The following is a 25,645-nucleotide window of genomic DNA, read 5'->3' as shown; positions in this document are numbered from 1 at the left end:
TAAAAAAAAATTGTTGGCCAGCGTCATGGCGGCTGGTGAGTTGGCAGGAATTGCCCAGGGAGCTGGGGAGAGTCACTAAAGCAGAGGTAAAACGGGCCCAATCTGGATGGTGGGAATGAGCAGAAGGCCCCCCATGGGTGACGGTGTCACTAGAGGAGGGCCCCTGGTAAAGTCCCAGGCCAGGCCTCTGTGTTCCTCAGCAGAACCTGGAGCCCACATTGCCTGGGAACCCCGCTTTGTTATGGAATCCTGCGCATTTGAACTAGTCTTGTGAAGGGAGTTGTTCAAGGATATTTGGTTGGATCGTCCAACGGCGCTAAATTTTTTTTTTTTCGAGTGGACTGGGTCGGCCGCTAAACTCACCGTGATGTCGTCCTGGTCTGGGGGCCTCGGCTCCAGATGGGACCAGTCTCTAGGTCAAGTCAGGGGCAGCCTGGCTTCCGTCAGGGGCAGCCTGGCTTCCCTCACGGGCAAGATTTCAAGCTTTACAAAGTTTATACTGACGAGGGGCACAGAGGAAGTGGAAGCAGAATTACCTGATTTTATGACAAAGGAAATTGAAGCCACTCATGAAATCTTGAGATCAGAGAATAAAAGGCATAAGAAACTTTCTATTGATCTACAAGAGAAACATGAAGCATCAGAGCTTCAAATGAAACAGGAATCTACAAGTTACCAAAATCAACTTCAACAAAAAGAGGTAAAAATCCACCATCTTAAAGCCAGACATACTGTGCTCCAGGACCAGACGCTGAAACTGCAGTCGGCTGCTCAGTCAGTACCGTAAGGAGCTGGCAGTGTACCAGCAGCCACTGCATCTTCTTTCGCTTATGGGATTAGTCATCATCCTTCAGCTTTCCATGATGATGACATGGACTTTAATGATATAATTTTGTCCCAACAGAAAATAAACCAACTCTCAAATGAAGTTTCAAGACTTGAGTCTGAAGTTGTCTATTGGAGGGATATTGGTCACGCTTCAACAGCACGAAGAACACATAGCTCTGCTCAAAGAGAAATAAACAAACTCCAAAATATCACTAAGGAACTGAAACAGAACCGAAGTCAGGAAATAGATGACCATCAACATGAAATGTCAGTTCTGCAGAATGTGCACCAACAGAAATTGACAGAAATAAGTCAACGGCATCAAGAAGAATTAAGTGACTATGAAGAACAAATTGAAGAACTCACAAATCTGTTACAACAAGGTGGCCTTGGAGCTACAGAAACCGATCACTCTAAAATCTATGACATGCAAAATACTATTCAATTTCTACAAACAGAAAAAGTGGAGTCTACCAAAAAAATTGAAGAACTTGAGGATAAAACGAAAGATACAAATAAAAAATTATCTTCTGCAGAAAATGATAGAGATATGTTAAGGAAAGAACAAGAACAGCTAAATGTGGAAGAGAGACAAATAATAGAAGAATGTGAAAACTTGAAATTGGAGTGTAGTGAATTGCTGCCCTATGGTATGAAGCAAAGTGATACCGTGACAGAAAAGGAAAGAATTATTGCACAGAGTGCATCAGTGGAAGAAGTGTTCAGACTACGACAAGCACTGTCGGATGCCAAAAATGAAATAATGAGACTGAGTAGTTTAAACCAGGATCACAGTCTTGTTGAAGACAATCTGAAACTTAAAATGCATATTGAAGATCTAGAAAAAGAGAAGTCATTACTGATTCAGGAAAAAGAAGAACTTCAGATATCACTTTTAAAATCAAACAACGAATATGAACTAATTAAAAGTACAGTTATAAGAGACTTAAGTTTGGATTCAGAATTATATAATTTAAGACTTAATTTGGAAGCAAAGGAACAAGAACTCAATCAGAGTATTAGTGAAAAGAAAATCCTGATAGCTAAGATAGAAAAATTGGACAGACAGAATCAAGATGCTAAAATGCACATGCTTTTGATAAAAGATCAACTATCAAAACAACAAAATGAAGGAGATAACATCATCAGTAAACTGAAACAAGATCTAAATGATGAAAAAAAGAAAGTCCATCAACTTGAAGATGATAAAATGGACATTACTAAAGAGTTAGATGTGCAAAAAGCAACATTACTTCAAAGTGAAGTGGCCCTAAATGATTTACGTGTAGCCAAGCAGAAACTTGAGGACAAAACAGAAGATTTAGTAGATCAGCTAAATAAATCACAAAAAAATAATGTAAGCATCCAGAAGGAGAATGTGGAACTTAAAGAGCATATCAGACAAAATGACGAGGAGCTTTCTAGAGTCAGGAATGAGTTAACTCACTCTTTAAATCAAGACTCTAGTAGTAATTTTAAGGACAACTTAATTAAAGAAAAAGAAGCCGAAGTTAGAAACTTAGAGCAAAGTCTTTCAGAATTAGAGCGGCTCAGTGAAAAGTTAAGGAAAGTTGCTTTGGATGTCAAAATGGAAAACAAAAAGTTAGTTTCAGCATGTGAAGATGTGAGGCATCAGCTGGAAGAATATATTGCTAATAGCAATCAGCTTTCTCTTGAAAAAAACACCATTGTGGAGACTCTAAAAATGGAAAAAGGACAGATAGAAGCAGAATTGCATCAGGCTAAAAAGAAGCTATTGGAAGAAGCAAACAAGCATGAGAAAACCATTAAAGAATTGTCAAATGCATGTAACTTGAATTCCTCTGCTTTGCAGCTGGAACATGAGCATTTAATTAAACTCAATCACAAGAAAGACATTGAAATAGCAGAACTCAAAAAGAATATTGGACAAATGGATACTGATCATAAAGAAATTAAGGACATTTTGTCATCTAGTCTAGAAGAGCAGAAGCAAATGACAAAACTTTTAAACGAGAAAGAAATTTTTATTGAAAACCTTCAAGAAAAAAGTTCAAAGTTGCAGGAGGAATTGGATAAATATTCTCAGACCTTAAGAAAACATGAAATTTTAAGACAGACCATACGGGAAAGGGACAGAAGTCTTGGATCCATGAAAGAAGAAAATAATCATCTGCAAGAAAAACTGGAACAGCTCGGGGAACAGCAGAGTCGAACTGCACCTGTGGCTGATCCAAAAACCCTCGATAGTGTTACTGAACTAGAATCTGAGGTATCTCAACTGAACATGATCAAGGATCATCTTGAAGAGGAAACTGAACACTATCCAAAGATAATTGAAGATCAAAACCAGAGTAAGATGCAACTACTTCAGCCTTTACAAGAGCAGAAGGACCTGGATGAGTTGAGACATCAGCATGAGCAAAAGAACGCCATGCACACCCAGCTCTGTTTGGAGAAAAATGAGGAAGTTAAGTGTTTGCAAGAAACAATTGAACCAATCAAAACCCAGTTTTATGAAGAAAAGCAGAAGATTCAAACAGATAACTCTGATGTTTTTCAAGAAACCAAAGTTCAGAGCCTTAATATAAAAAACGGAAGTGAGGAGCATGATTTATCTAAAGCTGAAATGGAAAGATTAGTGAAAGGAATCAAAGAGCGAGAACCGGAGATTAAACTTATAAATGAAAAGAATATAGCTTTAACTAAACCGATTGATCAGTTGCCCAAAGATGAAGTTGGTAAACTAACTCAGATCACTCAGCAGAAAGATTTGGAGATACAAGCTCTTCAGGCTAGAATGCCTTCAGCTTCCTGTACTCAAGATTTTGTTTACCTTCAACAGCAACTGCAGGCCTATGCTATGGAAAGAGAACAGCTATTCACTGTTTTGAATAAGAAGATCAAGGAAAATAGCCATCTAAAAAGAAAATATCAAAAACTGATGGATAGAGTTGCTGCCAAAGAAGCAGCTCTCATCAAACTGCAAGATGAAAATAAAAAATTGTCGACTAGATTTGAAAGTGGTGGCCAAGCTATGTTTAGAGAAACTATTCAGAATTTATCACGTATCATTCGAGAGAAAGACATTGAAACAGATGCACTAAATCAAAAATGTCAGAGCTTATTGGCAGTTTTACGAACATCCAGCACTGGCAATGAGGTTGGAGGTGTTAATAGTAATCAATTTGAGGAGCTCTTACAGGAAGGTGGCAAGTTAAAACAGCAAGTAAAGAAAATGGAAGAGTGGAAACAGCAGGTGATGACCACAGTACAAAATATGCAACATGAGTCCGCCCAGCTTCAGGAAGAACTTCACCAACTTCAGGCACAAGTTTTGGTTGACAGTGATAATAATTATAAATTACAAGTGGACTATACTGGCCTGATCCAGAGTTATGAGCAGAAAGAAACCAAACTCAAAAATTTGAGGCAGGAATTAGCACAAGTTCAGCACGGCCTTGGGGAGCTTTGCAATACCAAGGATCTTCTTTTAGGAAAACTTGGTATTATTTCATCCCAACTATCTTCAGCATCATTGCTGACTCCCCAGTCAGCAGAGTCTCTTAGAGCAAGTAAGTCTGATGTATTGAATGAATCTTCTGAATTGCTACAGCAAGAGCTAGAAGAGCTCAGAAAAGCACTACAGGAAAAAGATACAACAATTAGAACGCTCCAGGCAAATAATCAGAGATCGTCTGATTCAACTGCTGCCACTTCAGAGCTAGAAAGAAAAGAACATGAAAAAACTGATTCACAAATTAAGCAGCTAAAGGAGAAACAAGATGTTTTGCAAAAGTTACTTGAGGGAAAAGACATCTTAATCAAATCCCAAAGTGATCAATTACTTTCTTCCATTCACTAACAAAGTAAATGAAAACAAACTTTTGAGACAGGAAGTAAGAAACCTGAAGGAGAGAATATTAATTCTACAGACGGACAATAGCAAACTAAAAGGAGAAAATGAAAACATAGAAACATCCAGAGAAAAGGAAACAGAATATCAAGCATTGCAAGAGACTAACATGAAGTTTTCTACGATGCTGCAAGAAAAAGAGTTTGAGTGCCATTCAATGAAGGAGAAGGCTCTTGCTTTTGAAGAGCTGTTGAAAGAAAAAGAACAGGGCAAGATTGGGGAGTTAAATCCACTTGTAAATGCAGTTAAATCAATGCAGGAGAAGACAGTTGTGTTTCAACAGGAGAGAGACCAAGTCATGTTGTCTCTGAAACAAAAGCAAATGGAAAACACTGCCCTACAGAATGAGGTTCCACATTTATGTGACAACAAATTTCAGTCAACCCGGGAGCTAGAGAGATTGCGTAATCATCTTCTAGAATCAGAATGTTCTTATACCCGTGAGGCTTTGGCCACAGAAGATAGAGAGGCTAAACTAAGAAAGAAAGCCACAGTATTGGAGGAAAAGCTAGTTTCATCCTCTAATGCAATGGAAAATGCAAGCCATCAAGCCAGTGTGCAGGTAGAATCATTGCAAGAACAATTGAATGTAGTCTCCAAGCAAAGGGATGGAAGTGTGCTGCAGCTTTCTGCCTCTCAGGAAGAAGTGAAGCAGTGTGCTGTGTCACTGGCCAAACTACAGCGTTTCCAACAAGAGGAAAAAGCTACGTATTCTGCTGAGCTAGAAAAGCAAAAACATCTTAGAGCTGAATGGAAGAAAAAGGAGGAACATCTGAAAAGAAAAGTGTTATCATTACAGGAACATTTGGATGTAGCAAATGCTGCATTGGATTGAGCATCAGGACTTACGGAACAAATTGAAGAACTTAGGAAAAAAAATGAGGTCCGACCAGAAATCCTGGATGATGCTCAAAAGAAATTGATGAACTTAGCAAACACCTCAGAAGGAAAAGTGGACAAAGTCCTAATGAGAAACCTCTTCATCGATCATTTCCAGGCACCGAAAAATCTGCATCATGAAGTGTTACGGTTGATCAGGAGCATCCTGGGTGTGAGAAGGGCGGAGATGGAGCAGTTGTTTCATGAATGACGATCAGGGCGGTGTTACCAGGTAGATGACTGGGTGTCTTGGAGGAGGATCAGAAAGTGTTCCCAACACACTTTGAAATCAAATCAGCAATCTGTGCTTCATAGTTCTTTTTCATAATTATAAATAGCAGGACAGAGTGTTTCTTCCCCAATCCACTGAACAGAAGTTCCAGGCTTCCTCTGCTGGGATCACTTTACGTTATGTGCCATTTACTGACTCATTCAAGGCACCTCTGGGCCAGTCTGGGCCTCATGGTTGCACTTGTCTCAGTCTCACCAAAACTGTCTGGCTGTCTTGGAACTGGAGAAGTGTGGGATGGAATGGGGTGACAGAGTGTCTGGCACAATGCCTGCGTCTTCTCTCCTGAGTTTCTTCTTCTCCCTCCTTAGAAATACCTGTTGTAATCACTGTGGTGTGTACATACGTGTTCCACATTCTCACAAGTGTCAACATAGCATACCTTACATCATATCACCAAATTATATATACAGAGGCATTAAAAAAGCAGAGGTACAATATGGCACCCGTATAATTCACCATTTGCTCCTCCCTACAGGACACCAGTCTTATTTTAGTCTTTGACTAATAAAATATGTTCTACTTTTTCTTGAAACCTGTGTTTAATTGCTTGATCTTGTTTTTGAATATTTTCTTTAAGACAAATTCAGCAAAATAACTTCAGAAATTATTTTCAAGAGACTGTTTTTCATTTCTCAAAGTAATTTGTATACCTTTGACAACCTTTTGAAGAGAGAATTGCAACTGCTTATATATGGATCAGCCAAATCATTTTCTCCCCCATGGGATGTGCGATCGCGGGGATCCAAAGCCTCGTGGAACTGTTTGCAGGGATCAGAGAAGATAACAACTGCAGAGAGAGAGAGAGAGAGAGAGAGAGAGAGAGAGAGAGAAAGGGAGAAAGAACAAGAGCATGAGAGACCAATTTGGCAGTCAGGTATAGAGCTCCTAAACTTTACTAGACTCCAGGCAAAACTGTAGCCTTCAAAATCATTTCTTGATTGTGTTGACTTGACATGTTTTCTGATGCCTGCCTCAGAGTTACTTTCAGAAGGAATTTGCTTCTCATTGGTACAGAATAGCTCTTCTCCATGATTCATTCAGCTGCATCTCTTCAGCAGCAATGTTTTCACGTGGCTGTGCAGTTAGCACCTCCCTTCATTCCTGTTTAAGTTGGATGCACTTAATTGTCACGGCCCCAGGAGCCTCTGTGCTCAGCTAAAAGCCTCAAACTGTATGGCTGAAGACAGTTGCCTTTTGAAGATTTAGCTTATGTGGTTTCAGTGGTGCAAGTAATAATACATGCTTAGAATCATATATTAACAAGAGATGGTTTCAGAATAACATTTATTTATTCCTCAACAGAAAGATCTGCAGTAGTCCCTTCTTTCCCCTTTCTTTGGAGGGGATGCTCGTTTATGTCTTTGATAAGGAAGGCTTATATAAGAATAGATTTCAGGAGTGAGGATAATACTGTAAATGGCTGAAGGTTGTTTAACGCTTGCCTTCTCCACTGGCCAAGCAGATTGGAATTTCAGTGGAGGATGACAAAACCATGTGATGAATTGAGAGCTCCCAAAGGAACTGGTGTGAAGCTGGGCAGGGAAGCCTTGAATTAAGAATGGCTGGAGTTACATGCAGTCAGAGACCAGTTATGACAGGACTGATTTTTTGAGCTCCTGTTGAGCTCACTCTAATTCACAACACACCTATGAAACAAAGATTGTTAGAGCTCGTTTTCAGATGAGGAAATCAACTTCAGAGGTTTAATGAACTGCCCAAGGGCAGACAGTTGTTAAATGATCAATCCGGTACCACAGCCCAATTTGCATAGCCCTGAATCTTCTCAGTGCCCTCTGCCTGGCTAGGTTGCTTCCTGTCCAGTGGAGGACTGGCTCCATGGGGAGAGGAGAGTGCAGGAGGGCATCGTCCCCCTCTCCATGTGCCCACACTCCAACCTAGGTCAAATTTCTGTATAAAAATAGGAAAACTAATTTTAAGTATTCATATACTGCTAGGCATATGGGTAGTTGTGCCCTAGGAAACAGCACACCAGTGTTAGCGAGGTGCAGTTTTCTTTTGGGTGCTGTTGGGCGTAAGAAGCGCTCACCCTGCCCATACCCTTGAATACACTAGAACATTCCTTCTGGAGGTCCAGAGGTACATGATTCCACAACCAGGACTACTGAGATGAAGAGCTTAGCAGGTGCCTGGGGCACTGGCTGTTCCCGTGGAATCATCGCTCCCCACTCCCCTTCCTTCCTTGCTGCCACCCTGCATGGACAGCCTGCCCTGATTGCGTGTGGCTGCCTGCGGTCCTGATTGCACGTGGCTGCCTGCTATTCTCTTGATGTCTTTGTGCTTTTCATGCAGGAGAGTAATTCTTGAGAGCTGCAAGGGCCTGGCTCCTGTGTGAGTATGACTCCTTTAGAATACTGCAGATTGAGGGATATCAAAGTCAGATCCTTTGAGAAGCAGTGAATTTTCTTTCCTTTTCTTTCCTTTCCATTTTCCTTTGCTTCCGTTTTTACTTTCCTCTCTTTCCCTTTTCTTTTCCTTTCCTTTACTCCCTTCCTTTTTCTTTTTTCTTTTACCTTTTCTTTTAAACAAACAAACAAATATGGAGTGTCTCTCCGTTGCCCAGGCTGGGGTGCAGTGGGGCGGTCAAGCCATCCTCCTGTCTCTGCTTCCCTCCTTTTTTTCCCTAAAATTGATAAACTACTGCCCCTTTAAAAATAAAACCCTACAATTACAATAGTGAATAATCCAATCCAGAAGAGACTATAGCAATTAATTTCGTTGAGATGAACTGAAACTGAAAGAATTTAGTGAAACACTCATGTTTTTAAGTAAGTTCCACTGGGAAGTCACATCAGCACAGTCATCATTCTTCATTTTGTTTTTGTTTTTTAAATAGTTTTTTTTAAAATAAGTTTTAGCTTCACAGAAAAATTGAAGGGAAGTTAAAGAGTTCCCATATACCCCGTTCCCCCACAGTGGGGCATTCGTGGGACCGTGGAGCCTGCATTTACACATCATTAGCACCCAGAGGCCATACTTTACATCAGGGTTCATTATTCCGCGCCCCGCCCCCCCACGCCAAGCTTTGGTGGGTGTAACTGACAAATAAAAATGACATAAATTAAACATGCACAATGTAATAATTCTATATATGTTAATTTGTGATTACCACAGATTACACAGTCATTACCACACACAGTTGCCATTTTGTGTGTGTATGGTGTGTGTTGGGGGGGGGTGAGAACACTTAAGATCTACTCAATCAGCAAATTTCAAGATAAACAATACAGTATTGTTGATGCTAGCCCCCTGCTGTACATTGGATCCCCTGAATGTATTCCTCTTATACTGAAGCTTTGTATCCTTCGACCACTCTCCACTTACCCTACCCTTTCAAATCATTTTGCACTTAAACTCTAGAATGCCATGCATCTGGAAAAAATGCCCAGGAAAAGACTTGTTGGCAATACAGAGACAAAAGCGCCAACACTCATCTCTTACCATGCCCATCTTCCATCATTTGTGAAAAGGACTGCCTTTTCCTTGGTGCTGCAGAGATTTCCTCCTACTGAGTTTGGTGTCTTGGGCATCTTTGGACTCTAAGGCCAGCTCCAATGTTGTAAGAAAGTCACCAGCTTCCTGTGGGTCCATGGCATTTGATCACACTCATGTTTTCACCAAACAGCATCTGTTCAGTGCATTCTATGGACCTTTAGGTATTTGCTGTATTAAAGGAACTTATTTAGAAAATCGCCAGGCTTTTGTTTTGTTTCCTTTTTCTTTGTCATTATATTGGAGCTGAAGTTTGAATTCCCACTGTCTCACTAGTTTGTGGTTTCAGGCAAGTCACCTACTCCCTTTTAACTCAGTTTCCCCAACCCTCAAAAATGAGCCTATGGAAAAACTCCACAATGTACACGACATCGTTTTGTCTATTGAGGGGCAGTATTTAATGTATGTAATGTATTTATTACAGTATTTCCAGCTGGACTATGCCCCGTTTCTCAGGCTAAATGTTCTCAGAATGCTTTTCAATCTTGAACTATGGCAGAATTTATTTCTCTGATAAAATTTCTCTGATTTTAAAAGAAACCTTGGAATAAGACAAGCCTGAGTTCCTTTACTTATTACATATAGATTCTAAGAACTGAAAAACACTGTGAGTATTTCTAAAATGTTTTCTGAAACTTTTCTCTTCAGAAAAAAGTGAGGCAATGGTATCTTATCGGATTGTAATATGGCTTATTAGGCCTGTGGTAGGTAATGAATAATAACAGTAACAACAGCAGCAGCAGCCATGTGACAATGAAGGCTGCATTCACTAAGCAATTATCAAGTACCAGTCTGGTGCTAAGTAATTTTATGCATGTCTCATTTAATCATCATGACAACTTTATCAAATAATATGAAATTCACCAAACAGTGTCTGTCACATAGTGTCATCAATAAATGTTAAAGTGATTTTTTTTTTCCTTCTGGTGTTCAGGGTCCTCTGTGGCCTGACATTACTGTTCCTATCCCAGGCAGCCACCTGAGACTCCCCAGCAGGATCCCTGAACCAGGAAATCCATTTCCTCATTGACCTCTGAATGAGACACTAGCCAGAAAGCTTCTCACTCTGTCCTAATCTTTCGCAAAGCTCAAGATTCTGCTACGTTTTCCCTTAAAAACATGTCCTGACTTCCTCACTACACAGCAATCTTTCCCTTCCATGTATTCCTATAGTTCATATTATAATCTGGTCTCAGTTTAAAAGATCCTTAGAGCCAGGGTCTGTATATTGAGTTTTTCAGTCATCCTCAAAGTCTAGTGTATTGCTGCTTATGGGGTAGGGACTTAAAAACGTGCTGAAAGAAATGAAAGGTCGAAGATAGGGGAGAGTGCATGCACATAACTGGAGAGGGCAGAGAGGATGCGTGCGTTACCATGGGGGACAGGTGCAAGGGAAGACCCAGAATGACTGAAATCAGTGCAACTGAAAGTGTGTTGGTTTTTAAGGTATATGATAATCCATCATCAAGATTAAAGGTTTATTACACTATTGTCATGAAGGTGAAAAGGAGTTCCTGATTAAAGAAGCATCACTGAAATTTAAAAAACAAAAAACAAACCTAGGCAATGCACCCCAACAGCAAAGCATGCTAATAATTCAATAATTACCTCTTCTACCTCCTGTGTATTGTCTTGAGTCCAGCCATGGGTGGAAAGGACAGGAAGTCCTGAGAGTGCTGTGTTGCAAGGTCAGCTCCCCCATCTTGAGTGCCTCCTTTCTAGTGCGGCAAGTGTCATGTCCTCCCGGAAACCCTGCCTGGTGACACTGGTTCCTGACATCTCAGCAGATAACTTTGTTCCCTTTACCATCACACAAGCTCCAGTGGCTGCCAAATTTGAAGCCAGGCCTCATTTCTCTGTAAAGAGGAGTACAGTAGGACGGTCTTGAGTCAAGGTGTCATTGGGGAGCATTTCTAAGTCTCTGGAACACCCTCCGCCCTATTGCCTGGCCACCAGAGCCTTCCTGCTGTTCACAACCCAAGTTCCCTAGTTAAGCCCTCTTTCCTGGCCTGCCCCTCATTTCCCATTCCATGCAGGGTACTGTTGTTTACAGGTCTGTTACGTTGTCAGTTTAGCGAGGAGAGCCCACGGACTTTGCTCTTTTCAAACCATATGCTCCTTCAGTGTGTATGCTCAAAAGTGCAGCCATGAGCTGTGGGCCCACCTCCAGCTCCTCCACACAAGCCAGAACTTCCCACCCAGATGGTGCCATTTTGCTTAAAATGCTTGTGAATTTTTGTAAAGCAGTGTGGGTGAAATGAAAAGTAATTTCGTATCATAGCATAATGAGAAAGCTTGCTTGCTTTTTTAGTGGGGGACATACAATGAATGAAAAGGCTCGCTAATTCTGTTGCGGTTAGATACAAACAATACCCCAGGGCTCAACCAGACTGCCTCTGAGCGTCACCACCTTGCTTTATATTCACGTTCACAGAGTAGTCCAGTGTAGTGCGCAGAAGACTATCTATAAATATTCATTGAATTCATAGTTTATTCATCACTTTTAATTTTACTCAGGGGTTCTCCCTTTATAGTGTTACAGGTTTATAAGCATGTGTCTTCCAGAAACCTGGAAGAAGGGCCCTGCCTTGTCACCCCTTCCAGATCCTCCCACTGAGGTCCTGCCTCCGCTGATACCAAACAAATCACTGAACCTACCTGAGCCTAACTTGCTTCAGCTATATGAGGGAAAAGACATAAGTCTCCCAGGTAAACTAGAAGGGCAGTAGTTTTGAGAAGCAAGTAAGATACATGCAAGTCAAAAAACTGGACTTTGCAAATTACAGAGTGCTAAGGAGACGTAAGAATGCACAAACTGGGATCAAACTCCTGGGTTTAAATTTCTGCTATGCCTTTTATAGTTATATCACTTTGAGAATTTTAAAGAAAATCCTGTGATTCTTAGTCACTTCATCTGTAGAATAGGGATACCAATACCTACCACGTGGAGTGACTGTGAGGACGACACGAGACAGAGCATGGGGAACGCACAGGAGAGGGCCTCTTGCGGGCGCTTCGGAAATGCGGTCAGCGTGATTACTGCCCACATTCATCTCTCTGAGATCTGACGGCGGGGTTTGCATTCTTTACATGTTCAAGTCTCATGCAGTTTCATAAATCTATTGGCTATAATAAATATTTTGAGAAACTAAAATCAACCTATCACTCTACATTGTGTGGATACTTAAAGATGCACGTTATATTGTATGGTAATTCATGCACCATTCCATTCATTTTCTTCCTGTCAGGTCCCAGGGCTCATTTTTATTCTCACCTTTTATATTTAAGCTGAATTGGGTAAATATGACCATGGATGCTACCTAGAAACTACATTCTTTTCTGCTTCCTGTGGTAACTGGTGACTTTCACCCATGTAAGAAGGGAGGTAGGAGTTGGGGAACATGACATAAATTAAACATGCTCTCTGAGTCAGGTGCGTTCGTTAATACCCCTGGAATTCTATGAGATAAATATTACATTTTCCATTTTATAATTGGGGAAACTGAGGCTCAGGGTGGTTAGTGACGGTCTAAAGTATACTAGTTAGTTTGAAAAATAAGGACTACAACCCAGGTCTGCCTAAGTTTATGGAAAAAAGAATGCCAGTCTGACTTCATAAAGAAAGAGGGGACTATCAGGGTCACAAAATACAAGAGGAGGAGTCGAAGATTCCTGCTGGAATCCTTGCTAGTATCTGGGATTTCGGGGTGGGGCGAGATGAGAGAGTAGAAGGTAGGTGTGTAAGATGCGTTTTTTTTCAAACGTAAAACCATAGTGTTAAGAAAATATCTGAATAGATAGTATTTCAGTCTTTCTCATTGGAAACATGTGTCTCCATCTCAGTAACTGTCATTGCTTGGCTATCTCTGCTTTTGTGAAGCCTGTGCCATGAGAACTTCGCCATCCATGTTTAGTCACTTTCTAAAACTTATGGTGGGTCATGTAATAATGCCTGAATAAAAAGTATAAAGCCAACCACATTTTAAAATAGACTCGCTTTCCAGATGAAATCGCTCCTTAGTTAGCAGACCATATAGATGGAAACCAACAGATACTAACTCTGGTACCCATCTTTCACAATGCCTTCCCAGCTGACCCCAAACACAGCCACTTCCTAATGAGAAGAGATGGGAGGTGGGAAAGGCAGTGGACGCTGAGGGTGGAGTGTGATCCTGTGTGTCAGGCTGTCTACTGCCCTTATCTCATGAATTGTGAGTTAGGTTTTATGATTCTTGTTTGGCAGGAACTGAAACTCAGATAAGTCATTCACTGAGTTCAGACTCAGGACTGTCTGAGTTCACATGAGACCACACTACCTCCAAGAGGAGCCGGGGCTGTTCTGTTCTATCACAGAATGTTCAAAGTTGTTTCTCATGTGGAAATTCATGTATCAAACAGGGAACACGTGACAAGGTCTTCAAATCTGAGGCTGTAGAAGATAATCAACGTATGGTTTTCCCAACATACTTCAGCTCTTGGCCTTTGAAAACCTGATGGTAGGGTTTGGAACATTTATTTAATGCTTTATGGATATTTGAGGAAGCATTCTGTAAGCAAAACAATCCTCTTAATTCAGTCTTAGTTGAAAATTAAGTTGTCCTAAACATCGTGTTATAATGTAAAGAATAACTCAGGCATCAAAGCAATCATTCTGACCTTCCTTGAAAATTGCTCTTCTCTCCGTCAGAAGATGAGACATGTTATGTGCTTAGAAAATATCTCAAGGAGTAAAGAAAGAAAGAATTATTTCTCTCCTACTGTACCATACTATGCTTAGTGCTATGGCATGTGTAAGAGCAGAATTCAGCCTGCTTTATTTATATAATATATCCAAAATGACAAATTAATGGTGCACTGGAGAACAAAAATCAGCAAGCCTAATTGTGTTTTAGTCATTGCAACTGAACATATATCAAAATTGAAAACCATTTTGTATTTTCAAAAGACATCACAATTATAATGATTGATTTCTCAAAATAACCCTGAGGGAAAAAAATGTTTTAAACAAGTCAAAGAAAAAGAATATAGTGTCTGAACAATGCTTAAAGCCAAGCAACTCTGGACAGGATTAAGATGAATTGTCAGCCACAAAACAAAGACCTATATTATGTGCAGAACTAGGTTCATGTGTCTATCCCTCTATCTCTGCTATATTCCTTGTCTTCTTCATTAAAATTTTTTAAACAAAGCACTAGAATAAACACTTGATAAAGGTGGAGACCTTTGTCTATTTTCCTATCACCCCCAATGCCTGGGACAGCCCATTTACATGTTAGACCCTCAATGAATATGAGGATAATTGAACAAAGAAGCAAAATCAGTCATCCAAAGGCTGTCACCAACATATTCACCTCATGGATTTGACTTGAAAATGGAGGGAAATGCTATCATTTCTTTTCTTTTAGATACACAAAGATGAAGACAGCAACCAACATTTACATATTTAACCTGGCCTTGGCAGACGCTTTAGTGACTACAACCATGCCCTTCCAGAGCACGGTCTACTTGATGAATTCCTGGCCTTTTGGGGATGTGCTGTGCAAGATAGTCATTTCCATCGACTACTACAACATGTTCACCAGCATCTTCACCTTGACCATGATGAGCGTGGACCGCTACATTGCCGTGTGCCACCCCGTGAAGGCTCTGGACTTCCGCACGCCCCTGAAGGCAAAGATCATCAATATCTGCATCTGGCTGCTGTCATCATCCGTCGGTATCTCCGCAATAGTACTGGGAGGCACCAAAGTCAGGGAAGGTAAGAGCAGTCATTTTCATTCCATTCATAAAAATGTAGCTTCAAGTTATATAGACTTTTAATTTGGAGCGAGTAGGCCATCTAGCCACACATATCTGTGGAAATTAGTGCCAAAAGGCAATAGAAATAGTGCCTGGATTCATGAAAGATGAGAGAAATAGAACCATTTTGTGTCCCTTTCCACCTCTAAACAGTGACTGCAACAATGACATTGCCAGGAAAGAGATGCCCGACCTGTCTCCTATTCTGGAAGTGCTCAGTAGAATGTGGAGGGGTGAGGATGAGGTAAGAATCCTCAGGCATGTGGAATTTTAGAGTACAACCTGACAATTCCAGGACACGCCTTCTCACTCTTTTATTTTCTAACAAGGGACATAAATTATTGGTGACAAATGCCGGTTCTTTCCTCTTTTCTTCCTAGAGGATAACCTCCACATCACTATCTTAACAGCTTTGGCTGTAGGCCATTCAAAAGCAAGTTCAGAGATGAATGGTAGTCACAGATGAGCAGAACCATTTGATTTTGGACAGATCAGGCTTTACCCCATACAAACCAGCCAATTCATGTTTTTCCTGTATTTCTAGGATAGAAGTTCTCACTCTGGCCTGCACATTGGAATCACCTGGGTACTTTAGAAACACTGCTGCCTGTATCCCACACCCTAAGGGTCTGGTTTAATTGACCTGGGGTACAGCCTGGGTGTCAAGATTTTTGAGCTCTCCCCACATAACTCTGACCTGCAACCAAGGTGAGAGGTCCTGTTCTAGGAGTTTTGCTTTACTAGCAAAAAGTAAAGCTATGGAAAGCATCTTTGTTCCTCATAGAAATTCATGATGGAGAGGCCAGCAGAACAGTCACTGTGGCCCTTACTCAGCTGTTTAATGCTCCAGCGGGTATCTAAATGCTCCAGTTTATTAGGGAGGCCCATAACACCTGTGAAAGCAGATAACTGACTATGTATAGTGAGGACTTTCTAGGTCATAGTGAAAGGGCAAGGCGCTAAAATCATAGCTTGTCTTGCATGTACATGGTTTGTTTGTTTAGGTTTAGGTTTATAGTTTTAGGTTCACGAAAAAACTGAGCAGAAAGCACAGAGAGGTTCCATTTACCCCCTGCCCCCACGCAGGCTCATCCTCTCCCATGATCAACATCCCCCACAGAGTGGTCCATTTATTACAGCTGCTGAACCCACACTGACACATCTTTATCACCCAGAGCCTGTGGTTTACAGGAGGGCTCACTCTCTGGGTTGTACCTCCTGTGGGTTTAGGCAAATGTATAAGGACACGTATTGATTGTTTTATCATGAAGCTGATTTTTTTCCCTCTGAAACTACAAAATGAATTTCTAGCATAGTCACAGCAGGTGTCAAGCTATACTACTAGGTAAATTTTAAGAAATGCCCAACTTCCCTTATCATATTTGCATTTTAAAGTGTGATTAATCACACACAGAATTTTGTTCCTTCATGCCTACAGCAAATGGAAATAAAGTACAAAAAACTCTTCTGATGCAAAGCTTTCACTTTACATAAAATGTTGAGTCTAATATTTTCCATACTGCAGTATATGTGTATATATTATTTGAGAATTCATAGTCTGCTCTTACTGTAATTATAATAGCTTAGAATTATTATAATCGCCATAAGCAGAAACAGTTATTCTTAACAAAATGAATGTACACAAGAAAAGCTTTAGTTTAGCTATTAGAACTAACTCTATAATGAAGACAACCATGAGATGTTGGAACAAGAGCCAGCAGAAACCGCAGCCCTCTGATATTAATAGATAAGGAAACAAAAGTCTGCTTTTTCAACTGAGGCAGTTGTATGGATACTTCAACCTGAAAATGCCCCCTTCTTCCGGAAACAGAACATGTAATAAAAATGGCATGCTTGGACAGGAATTTCTTTTTTTAAAATGCTTAGTTTTTATGGATTCATGATAGTTTTACATTGAGGGGGTACCAGTGTTATTTTGATACAAGCATACAATGTGTAATGATCAAATTAGGGTAATTGGGATATTCATCACCTCAAGTATTTATCATTTATTTGTGTTAGGGAATTCCAGTTTCACTCTTTTAGTTATTTTGACATATGGAATAAATTATTGTTAACTGTAGTCACCCTCCTGTGCTACCGAACACAAGCTTTTTCCTTCGAACAGTATTTTGAGTAGCTGTTGTTGATTATTCCACCCACTCAGACACTTATTATCTCCCACTACATGCAAGATGGTTTGGGAGGGAGCTGAGCCTCAGAGTTAAAGATCTATCAAATTAAACAGCAGCCCTGTGTGGCTTCTGTTTAGCTCAGCTTAGCCGGTGAATTTTCCATAATAACTACTGTAATTAGGACACATTTTCGAGGGTTTGTTATTCATGTGGTATGTATTTGTTTGTTCATTTATTTAACAATTTATTCTCTTTATGCACCACATGTTCCCAATACTACCCTAGGTGCCAGGGATTCAGTGTTGATTAAGGCAGGCTGGGTTTTCCACGAAGGCAGTTCACATTCTGGATGGAGAGAAAAATGTCAGGAAGGTAACACATAATTACAGATCAGACAAGCTTCTGTCTGGGAGATTGGGTGAGTATAAAATGTAGACAAAGTATAAGTTACCAAGGAGAGAACTGTTTCAGAGACACACCTCCATCTGAATGTGTCTGAAGTGACATTTAAGCTGAGGTCAGCCACAAGGAAGAGCTAAGGCTGAAATCAAAAGCTTAGCAGAAAAATCCAAACCAAACCATGCTCCCTACCTCCAAGGAAACTCTTCTACCAGTTTCAACAAACAAGTCATAACCCAGAATTGAATATTTACATTGAACTCAGATTTTTTTTCAAGTATCACCCATCAAAAGTTGCTTAATGGATACCTTATATTCTTTGACACTAGAAAGATTTAAAAATCATTTACCATAAATACTAAAGCAAAAGTCAGTAGTCTTCATAGTAATATTACTTTAGACAATGACATTTTTAAAAAATCAAAAATGTTAAATTACTCTGGAAGCATTCATTTACTACTCCAAGGTTTGATCTGGTATTTCATTGATAACATGAAGGTCTCTAAGATAGTCATCTTGATTAATTGTTAAAAATGATTATATCCTTTTTATTTTAAAGTATATGTAATTAAAATTCTAGTAAGATGGAATATTCCACTGATTGCATTAAAACGTTTTAGAAAACATTATTAATAGAGCTGTTTTGCTATTTAAAAAATATTCGTGTGCTATTTTGAAGCAGATTTTTCCAATGTCAGAAGAAAATATTTTCATTACAGTAATCATACTCATGATGTTGCGTATGACCACCTTGTCTATGAGGAAGGACCGGGGCAAAGAGAGCTCTGCTGTGTGCTCACTGACTTCTCTGGGGCAGGGGTTGGAAATGTAGGCTGGCTGGAGTCCATGAGACCCCCACAAAAATAGTTTAGAAGGTGTTGATCCTGAGTCCCTGGTCTTCCTAGTATTAAGACTACTCCAAAGAGAATCCTACCCAGCAAAGAGAAGCAGAGCAAATAAAGCAATTTTCTAAGTAATCACATACAAATATTTGTTTTATCTGAGTTACATAATAATGTTGGTAAAAATGAAAATAAATGTGCCTGATTTACTCAGAAGTTCCTTGATGATGATGATTCTCCCCCGCCTCCTCCAAAGGCTCTACTCGTGTTTCAGTAGTGCCCTTAATCACAACGAGTGCTGTTGGTTCCATTAAATCACAATACCTGCATCATATTTAAACAAATTTCAGATCAATTTTTGTTGACCTACATAATGATTTCCTGTAAACCACTTAATGTTTTTCAAACACATTGAAAAATGTGTTAAATTAGTTAATTTAGTTAACTAATTTAGTGACTACATTGAAATATTTAATTGTTTGTTACAAATAGACATTAGCTTTTTTTTTTTTTTTTTTTTGAGACTGAGTTTCACTCTTGTTACCCAGGCTGGAGTGCAATGGCACGATCTCAGCTCACTGCCACCTCCGCCTCCAGGGTTCAGGCAATTCTCCTGCCTCAGCCTCCTGAGTAGCTGGGATTACAGGCACGCACCATGCCCAGCTAATTTTTTGTATTTTTAGTAGAGACAGGGTTTCACCATGTTGACCAGGATGGTCTCGATCTCTTGACCTCGTGATCCACCCGCCTTGGCCTCCCAAAGTGCTGGGATTACAGGCTTGAGCCACCGCGCCCGGCCCGACATTAGCTTTTGTACCAGAGCCTTGGGTCTGGAAGAACTGTTAATGAATGGAAATAGAAATAAGTTCTCATGCTATATATCAGCTCTTTAGTTCTTCTGCAAGCCATCAGTGTCAAACCAGCTTCTGCAACTAGACGAGCAATATTGTCAGCTAATCTTAATTCTACAGCATTGTGTATGTCACCAGTAAACAGTGACTATCATCACTGTTCCATGTACAAATATTAGGATGGCTAATAAAATACAATATTCGTTAGTAATTTGGTGATCTACTTCAGGCAATGTCATCTCACCATAATTGGACCATTGCAATCAAAGGCATTAACATTCACATTCAAAACACTTTGCAGCCATGGTAATAGCAATAACAGGTCTCTGTGCTGTGGTTTTTGTTGCCTTCCTCCAGATGTGGATGTCATCGAGTGCTCCTTGCAGTTCCCGGATGATGACTACTCCTGGTGGGACCTCTTCATGAAGATCTGTGTCTTTGTCTTTGCCTTCGTGATCCCTGTCCTCATCATCATTGTCTGCTACACGCTGATGATCCTGCGCCTCAAAAGCGTCCGGCTCCTTTCTGGCTCCCGAGAGAAAGATCGCAACCTGCGCAGGATCACCAGACTGGTCCTGGTGGTGGTGGCGGTCTTCATCATCTGCTGGACCCCCATTCACATCTTCATCCTGGTGGAGGCTCTGGGGAGCACCTCCCACAGCACGGCTGCTCTCTCCAGCTATTACTTCTGCATCGCCTTGGGCTATACCAACAGTAGCCTGAATCCCATTCTCTATGCCTTTCTTGATGAAAACTTCAAGCGGTGTTTCCGGGACTTCTGCTTTCCACTGAAGATGAGGATGGAGCGGCAGAGCACTAGCAAAGTCCGAAATACGGTTCAGGATCCTGCTTACCTGAGGGACGTCGACGGGATGAATAAACCAGTATGACTAGTCGTGGAGATGTCTTCTTACAGTTCTTCTGGAAGAGGGGAGTTGAATGATCTAGGTTTAACTCAGATCACCACTGCGGTCTGACATGAAAAGACAGAATTCGAAATAAACTTTTAGAGATCTCATGGTCTGAAGTCATCAGATGCAGACAGCATTCGCGATTAGTGGAAACATCAAGGACAAAAGGTCCATGCAACACGTGCACCTCTTCTCCAGGGCACAGAAGCAAGGCAGACCCTCTGTTCCTCTGATGAACAAGGTAACAGGCCTTTTCCTTCCGGTTTCCTAGATTAGGTTTAACACCCATCTGCTGTGGCCTTCCTATGCAATGTGGTTTCAAAAGCTCGGTTTAAGAGAAAAGGAAAAGAAGAAACATCACTTTCAGAGCTCAGTGGGCATGCAATCCAGATGTTTAACAATGACAGCCACGACCTCCAACAGAATGAGAACTATTTCCAGGCTTCGTGCCCAGCTCAGTGTATGCTGTGTGGACACGCATTTCACATGGCTGTGTGGTGAGAGTTCCAGCTTACGTAGGGCTTGGACCCACATCTGAGGCATCTGATGTTCACGATGTTCACTTATACCAGAACATTATCTTGCTATTTATGAAATTATTTAAACATTCAGAAGGTTGTTTGTAACGTGGTTTAATTTCTCAAAAACTACAGATTTTTTTTCTTAGCATGCTATTCAGGTAGACAGTCCTACATACGATAAAGCATGTCCCATTGTCAAGAAACATAAAGTAGTTTGAATACCACTGAAAATATATATAGTTTCTTCTGTAAATAGTAGTACATGTGCAAATAAGGAATGGGCTTGCTTTCCAGCCAGGCGATTTCCTGACGGCACACTAATGATATCCCCTGAGTTGCTAAGTTGATGCTGAGACATTTTCCTGGGAATTAGTCATGGCATGATCTCTTTCAGACTCCCTGAACACCATTTAGTCCTGTAACAGTGCTCATAGCTCATGTGTTAATGAATCACAGAGGCTTTAACTCGCTCCCAGGTTGTAGCTGTAGCAGAATTTCGTTTATTTGCCACATCTCTTTATGAATATATAGTGATTCGCAGCTCCTCTCTATTCATGGAGGGGAAGGCGTTTTGCCTCTGTGGATCTCGAGGTACTATTTTGTGGCTCTCGGCGGGAAGTAGAATTGTTCCTAAATGGTGCTGAATAAGGACATGATGTCCCTCCTGGAGCCTGGACAGATCCTGCACAGCTTTCTGTGAAGGGCATCCCTGCTGAGGATAATGCCAGAAAAAGCACATTTAGGGTAATTTTGCTAAAACTTCCAGATGACATATAAATTCCCTCTTTTTCCCCCTGAAACTTATCATTTCAGAGGTAATGGCTTTTTTTCTGTAATTTGCCTGGGAAGAGAAAAGGAATAATTTAGAAATAACACTCATCTCCAAGCCTATATCTTATTAGGGCAGCATCCTCTGCAATTTAATAGAAAAATTGAATATATAGCCCTAGGTAACTATAGACATCATTACCACTGTTAAGTTCTGTTCACCATGCACTTTCTTGGTGGTGTATGTACTCTCACCTTTTGGAAACAAAACTTTGCATTGAAGGTTTTACACATGGCTTCCGAATATTACCATGTTTGCCTCTACTCCAGATTATCATGGCACCCAACACAGATGACATACAGCAGAATGGCACTGGTTTCTCCTCATGAAAATGAAATGCTCTTTTGAGTATTTCTTGTTTTATTGAAATTCCTAGCTGCCCTTGTATTTTTATAACTGAATGTAAATAGGAATGGCTTGAATACTGGTTTATACTAATCCCGTGGTTAAAAATCTGGGCTATGGCACAGGAAAGGTATCTATATAGAGGATAGTTCCAGAAACAAGCCCTAGTGAAGTAGGAGATACAAAAACTTCTTTATGGAACAGGAAAATCCAAGAGATTTTCTTGTCAGATACCTGTCCAGGGAAAAATATAACAGAGATAGGATTGTGAGATGAAATCAGAGTAGTGTGTTTTGTTCTTCTTCTTTTTTTGAGACAGTCTTCTCGCTCTGTTGTCCAGGCTGGAGTGCAGTGGCACGATCTCGGCTCACTGCAACCCCCACGTCCTGGATTCAAGTGATTCTCCTGCTTCAGCCTCCCGAATAGCTGGGATTACAGGCATACATCGCCACGCCTGGCTAATTTTTGCATTTTTGGTAGAGACAGTGTTTCACCATGTTGTGCAGGCTGGTCTTGAACTCCTGACCTCAGAAGATCCACCTACCTCGGCCTCCCAAAATGTGGAGATTATAGGCATAAGCGGCAGTGCCTGGCCTATTTCCTTTAAATTAGCACTCAACATGCTCTCATAGCATTAATTGCCATTGTTGGAATCTGAATTTTTGCCTGATTTTCCTGCTTCTCCTCATATGTAAGTCTGCAGCCTAAGGAGAGAAAAGTAGCTGTATGTGCCCACGAGGGTGTCAAGCTTTTTGATTCTTGTTAATATTGACTCCCCCACATTGAAAAAGGAGTGAAGAAGGAGGAATGTCATTTGAGGGCACTGCTTTAAAGGAATGATAAAGTGGATGACATAGCAGGGAAAATACCACTTACACAGATGTATTTCTTTTTCAAAGTGTGAACATGCTTTTTGTGTGTGTGTCCTAATGTCCTGCTGTGAAGCAGGAACAACACTGCCATATAGTCACCGTTCCAGACGATGCAGACCCTCTGGCTCTCCAATATCTCTCATCTCTTGATGGTCCTATTCTCTGACCTCAGTGAGAAGGGCACTGTCTGTTGTCTCTCTTTGAGACCAGAACTTCATGTGTTTAACTGAGATCGATTCTCTACATGACCCCTATCTTTCCATTCTGGTAAGAAGGTCTGGAAGACAGGTCCTAGCAATGGGTCAGAGAAGGCACAGAGAAGTGAACCAGCCATGCAGGGGCAGTGCTGAGGAGGAAACCCCCCACTCTAACTGGGAGGAAAGCAGAAACACTCTTAGTGTCAGAATAGTTACCAGTCTAAGAGTGTCCCTCGAATGTAAGTCAAAACTCCAGGCTTGATACTAAAAATGATTCATTTTGAAAAATAGTTTGGAGGAAAAAAATCGATAAAGAGTCACATAAAATCTTCAGAAAATGTTTCTATTCTGTGATAAAGTACTGAGAAATAAAAGTTCTTAAACATGTATAACTATTGTCAGACAATTGAAAGGTGTTTCATCTAGTCCTGAGATGAAATAAGGTGACTCACACAAATGCAGGGAGCACATTGGCTGTTTTTAAATTGGAACATTATAAAGAGAAAGCTATGCAGGGTTGTGTGTCCTATCAATGAGATTTACTTTCTAACCAAGAGCTATTTGGATGATTTAGCATAAATATGAAAATCAAAAAGTATAACCCAGCTTCCTAAGGCAATTTTCTCCTCGGAAACAAAAGTATACTCATATGTTCTTTACTATAATGTATATTATTTTTATCTTATGCTTTAAAAGATGATAATTGTGCATTGTATATATGATTGTGTGCCTTGCAATAAAATCAAAATTGTACCCGCTAAAAATTGCAACAGTCAATTATTGTGGTAAATTGCTTATTCTATAATTACTTCAGTGATGCTGCAGGTTAGCAAGAACAATGGAAACTGTTTGTCTAAACTATAAGGGTTACTCTAACTTTCCATCCATGACAATGCTGTGGGTGATTGGTGGGTAGAAACAAAATATGTGGGGATCTAAACTGTGATCTTTAATTCCCAGACCTGGGAATCGCTTAGGATAATTCACCTATTTTCACAATAATGCTGCCAGGACCCCAGAATCAATGTTACCTACCGCCTTCCCAATGAAAATCCACTTTTTTTCCACTACAAAAACATGCAAAATTCAAAATCAAACTGTTCCATCAATAAAAGCATAAAGAAACAGCAACCCTACCTGGAAACACAAGCAGCCTTCTGCCCTGCTCCCAGTATAATAAAATCACCTCCCTGCCAAGAATGGTCTGTTTCTAAACCAAGTGATATTTTATACACAAAGAACAACTTAAAACCTAGTATCTTGACAAAAGAAAGATTTGTGGAAATAGAAGCAAAACGTAGGCATGAGAAGTAAAAAGGGACTCATTTTGCTAATTGGGAAGAACACACTACTAAGTCCTAGTCTCATTTCTAAACGGAGCAAATTTCTGATTACTGTTTATCTTTGGTAAGTCAATTTCATAAGCAACTGGAGTGCAAGTGTGGTACGGGCCTCCGCTTCCATTTTTAATGGATTCTTTGATTGGTTAATGAACTAGGTACAAAAATAAGTTAGAAAAAGTCTAAGGAAATAAGAGAGCAAATAGTTTTTCATCTAAATCAAGATCCTTTCCTTGGGCTGGTTGTTGTGTATTTGGGTATATAAATTCTGAATATGGAATATAATTAGAAACATTTTCTAAAGAAAATTTTAATATATCTTGGGAGAAATATCTTGGGAGAAAACTTAATATATAGCAAGTTTGCATCTGAATCAAGATCGTTTCCTTGGGCTGGTTGTTGTGTATTTGGGTCTATAAATTCTGAATGTAGACTATCATTAGAAACTTATTTTCTAAAGAAAATTTTAATTTATCTTTGGAGAAATGTTTTGGAAGAAAACTCAATATATAGCAAGTTTTAGGCATTATAACATCTTCTCTGTGATTAATTGACAGCACTACACATTCCTCACATTCCTGCTGATGGTTCCCATGTTTGTGAAAACTAGTGATAACATAAAACAAATGAACAAACAGGCATGATAGTTACTTTTTCAATAACTTGTGCTTAAGAGAATATTCAATTATATATTTCTGTCAAGAACTATGCTAGATACTGAATAAACAGAGGTAAACAAAATAGACACCCCACCCCCCCTTTTTTAATGTTCTGCTACTGGATTTATTAGTGTCTTAAGTGGCCAAACATATTTTTGATCTTACAATTTACAAAAGACAAGCAATTAAGCAAGTAACTGCAATATATTGCAATGGCAGCGCAATTTTAATAGAACATAACGTATTCTAAAAGGTCTATTATAACCAAAAAGCAGGTTAGTGCTTGCTGAATGCAGAGTCCAGTTAGGGAGAGTGAGGTCTAATAAAGAAAATGTGAGTTTATTCAGAAGCTAGCTTGGGAAGGGAACTAAGCATCCTGGATTTAAATGTGCTGCATCACTTTGGGAGCAGAAATAGGTACTTTTATAAAGTAGGGGAGGAAATGGGCACGGGAAGGTGTCAGTTATGTACCAGGCAGTGGGGTTGGTGCCATCCTGGGAAGAAATATTTGTAAAAATGGCCAAGTCGGCAGGCTTTCTAC

General features: G+C 40.2%; 2 protein-coding genes across 3 annotated transcripts in view; both read left to right on the top strand.

Annotated features, from left to right (window-relative positions):
* OPRK1 (opioid receptor kappa 1) overlaps positions 1-23,870 on the top strand; it is a 31,873-nt gene extending 8,003 nt beyond the window's left edge. Inside the window, exons 1-3 of one of the 2 annotated variants that reach the window (XM_012442951.2) lie at positions 13,845-13,900; positions 14,810-15,162; positions 19,788-23,863. In XM_012442951.2, coding sequence (XP_012298374.1) covers positions 14,820-15,162; positions 19,788-20,320 — 876 coding nt within the window. In that variant the 5' untranslated portion in view covers positions 13,845-13,900; positions 14,810-14,819 and the 3' untranslated portion in view covers positions 20,321-23,863. Of the gene's footprint in view, positions 1-13,844; positions 13,901-14,809; positions 15,163-19,787 lie in introns of those variants that run through there. The other variant, XM_021672904.2, reaches the window with a different exon arrangement.
* Positions 368-6,053, top strand: LOC105716701 (thyroid receptor-interacting protein 11-like). The gene is given in 4 exon segments (XM_064384180.1): positions 368-4,662; positions 4,664-5,810; positions 5,812-5,881; positions 5,884-6,053. Coding segments are annotated over 4 exon segments (5,559 nt in total). The 3' UTR covers positions 5,931-6,053.
* Positions 23,871-25,645: the final 1,775 nt, after the last annotated feature.

This window comes from Aotus nancymaae, unplaced genomic scaffold (genome assembly GCF_030222135.1).
Source record: "Aotus nancymaae isolate 86718 unplaced genomic scaffold, 86718_ANA_hifiasm-v0.15.2.pri h1tg000036l, whole genome shotgun sequence".
In the NCBI taxonomy this organism is placed as follows: Eukaryota; Metazoa; Chordata; class Mammalia; order Primates; family Aotidae; genus Aotus; species Aotus nancymaae.
This window is presented reverse-complemented; position numbering and strand designations above follow the sequence as displayed.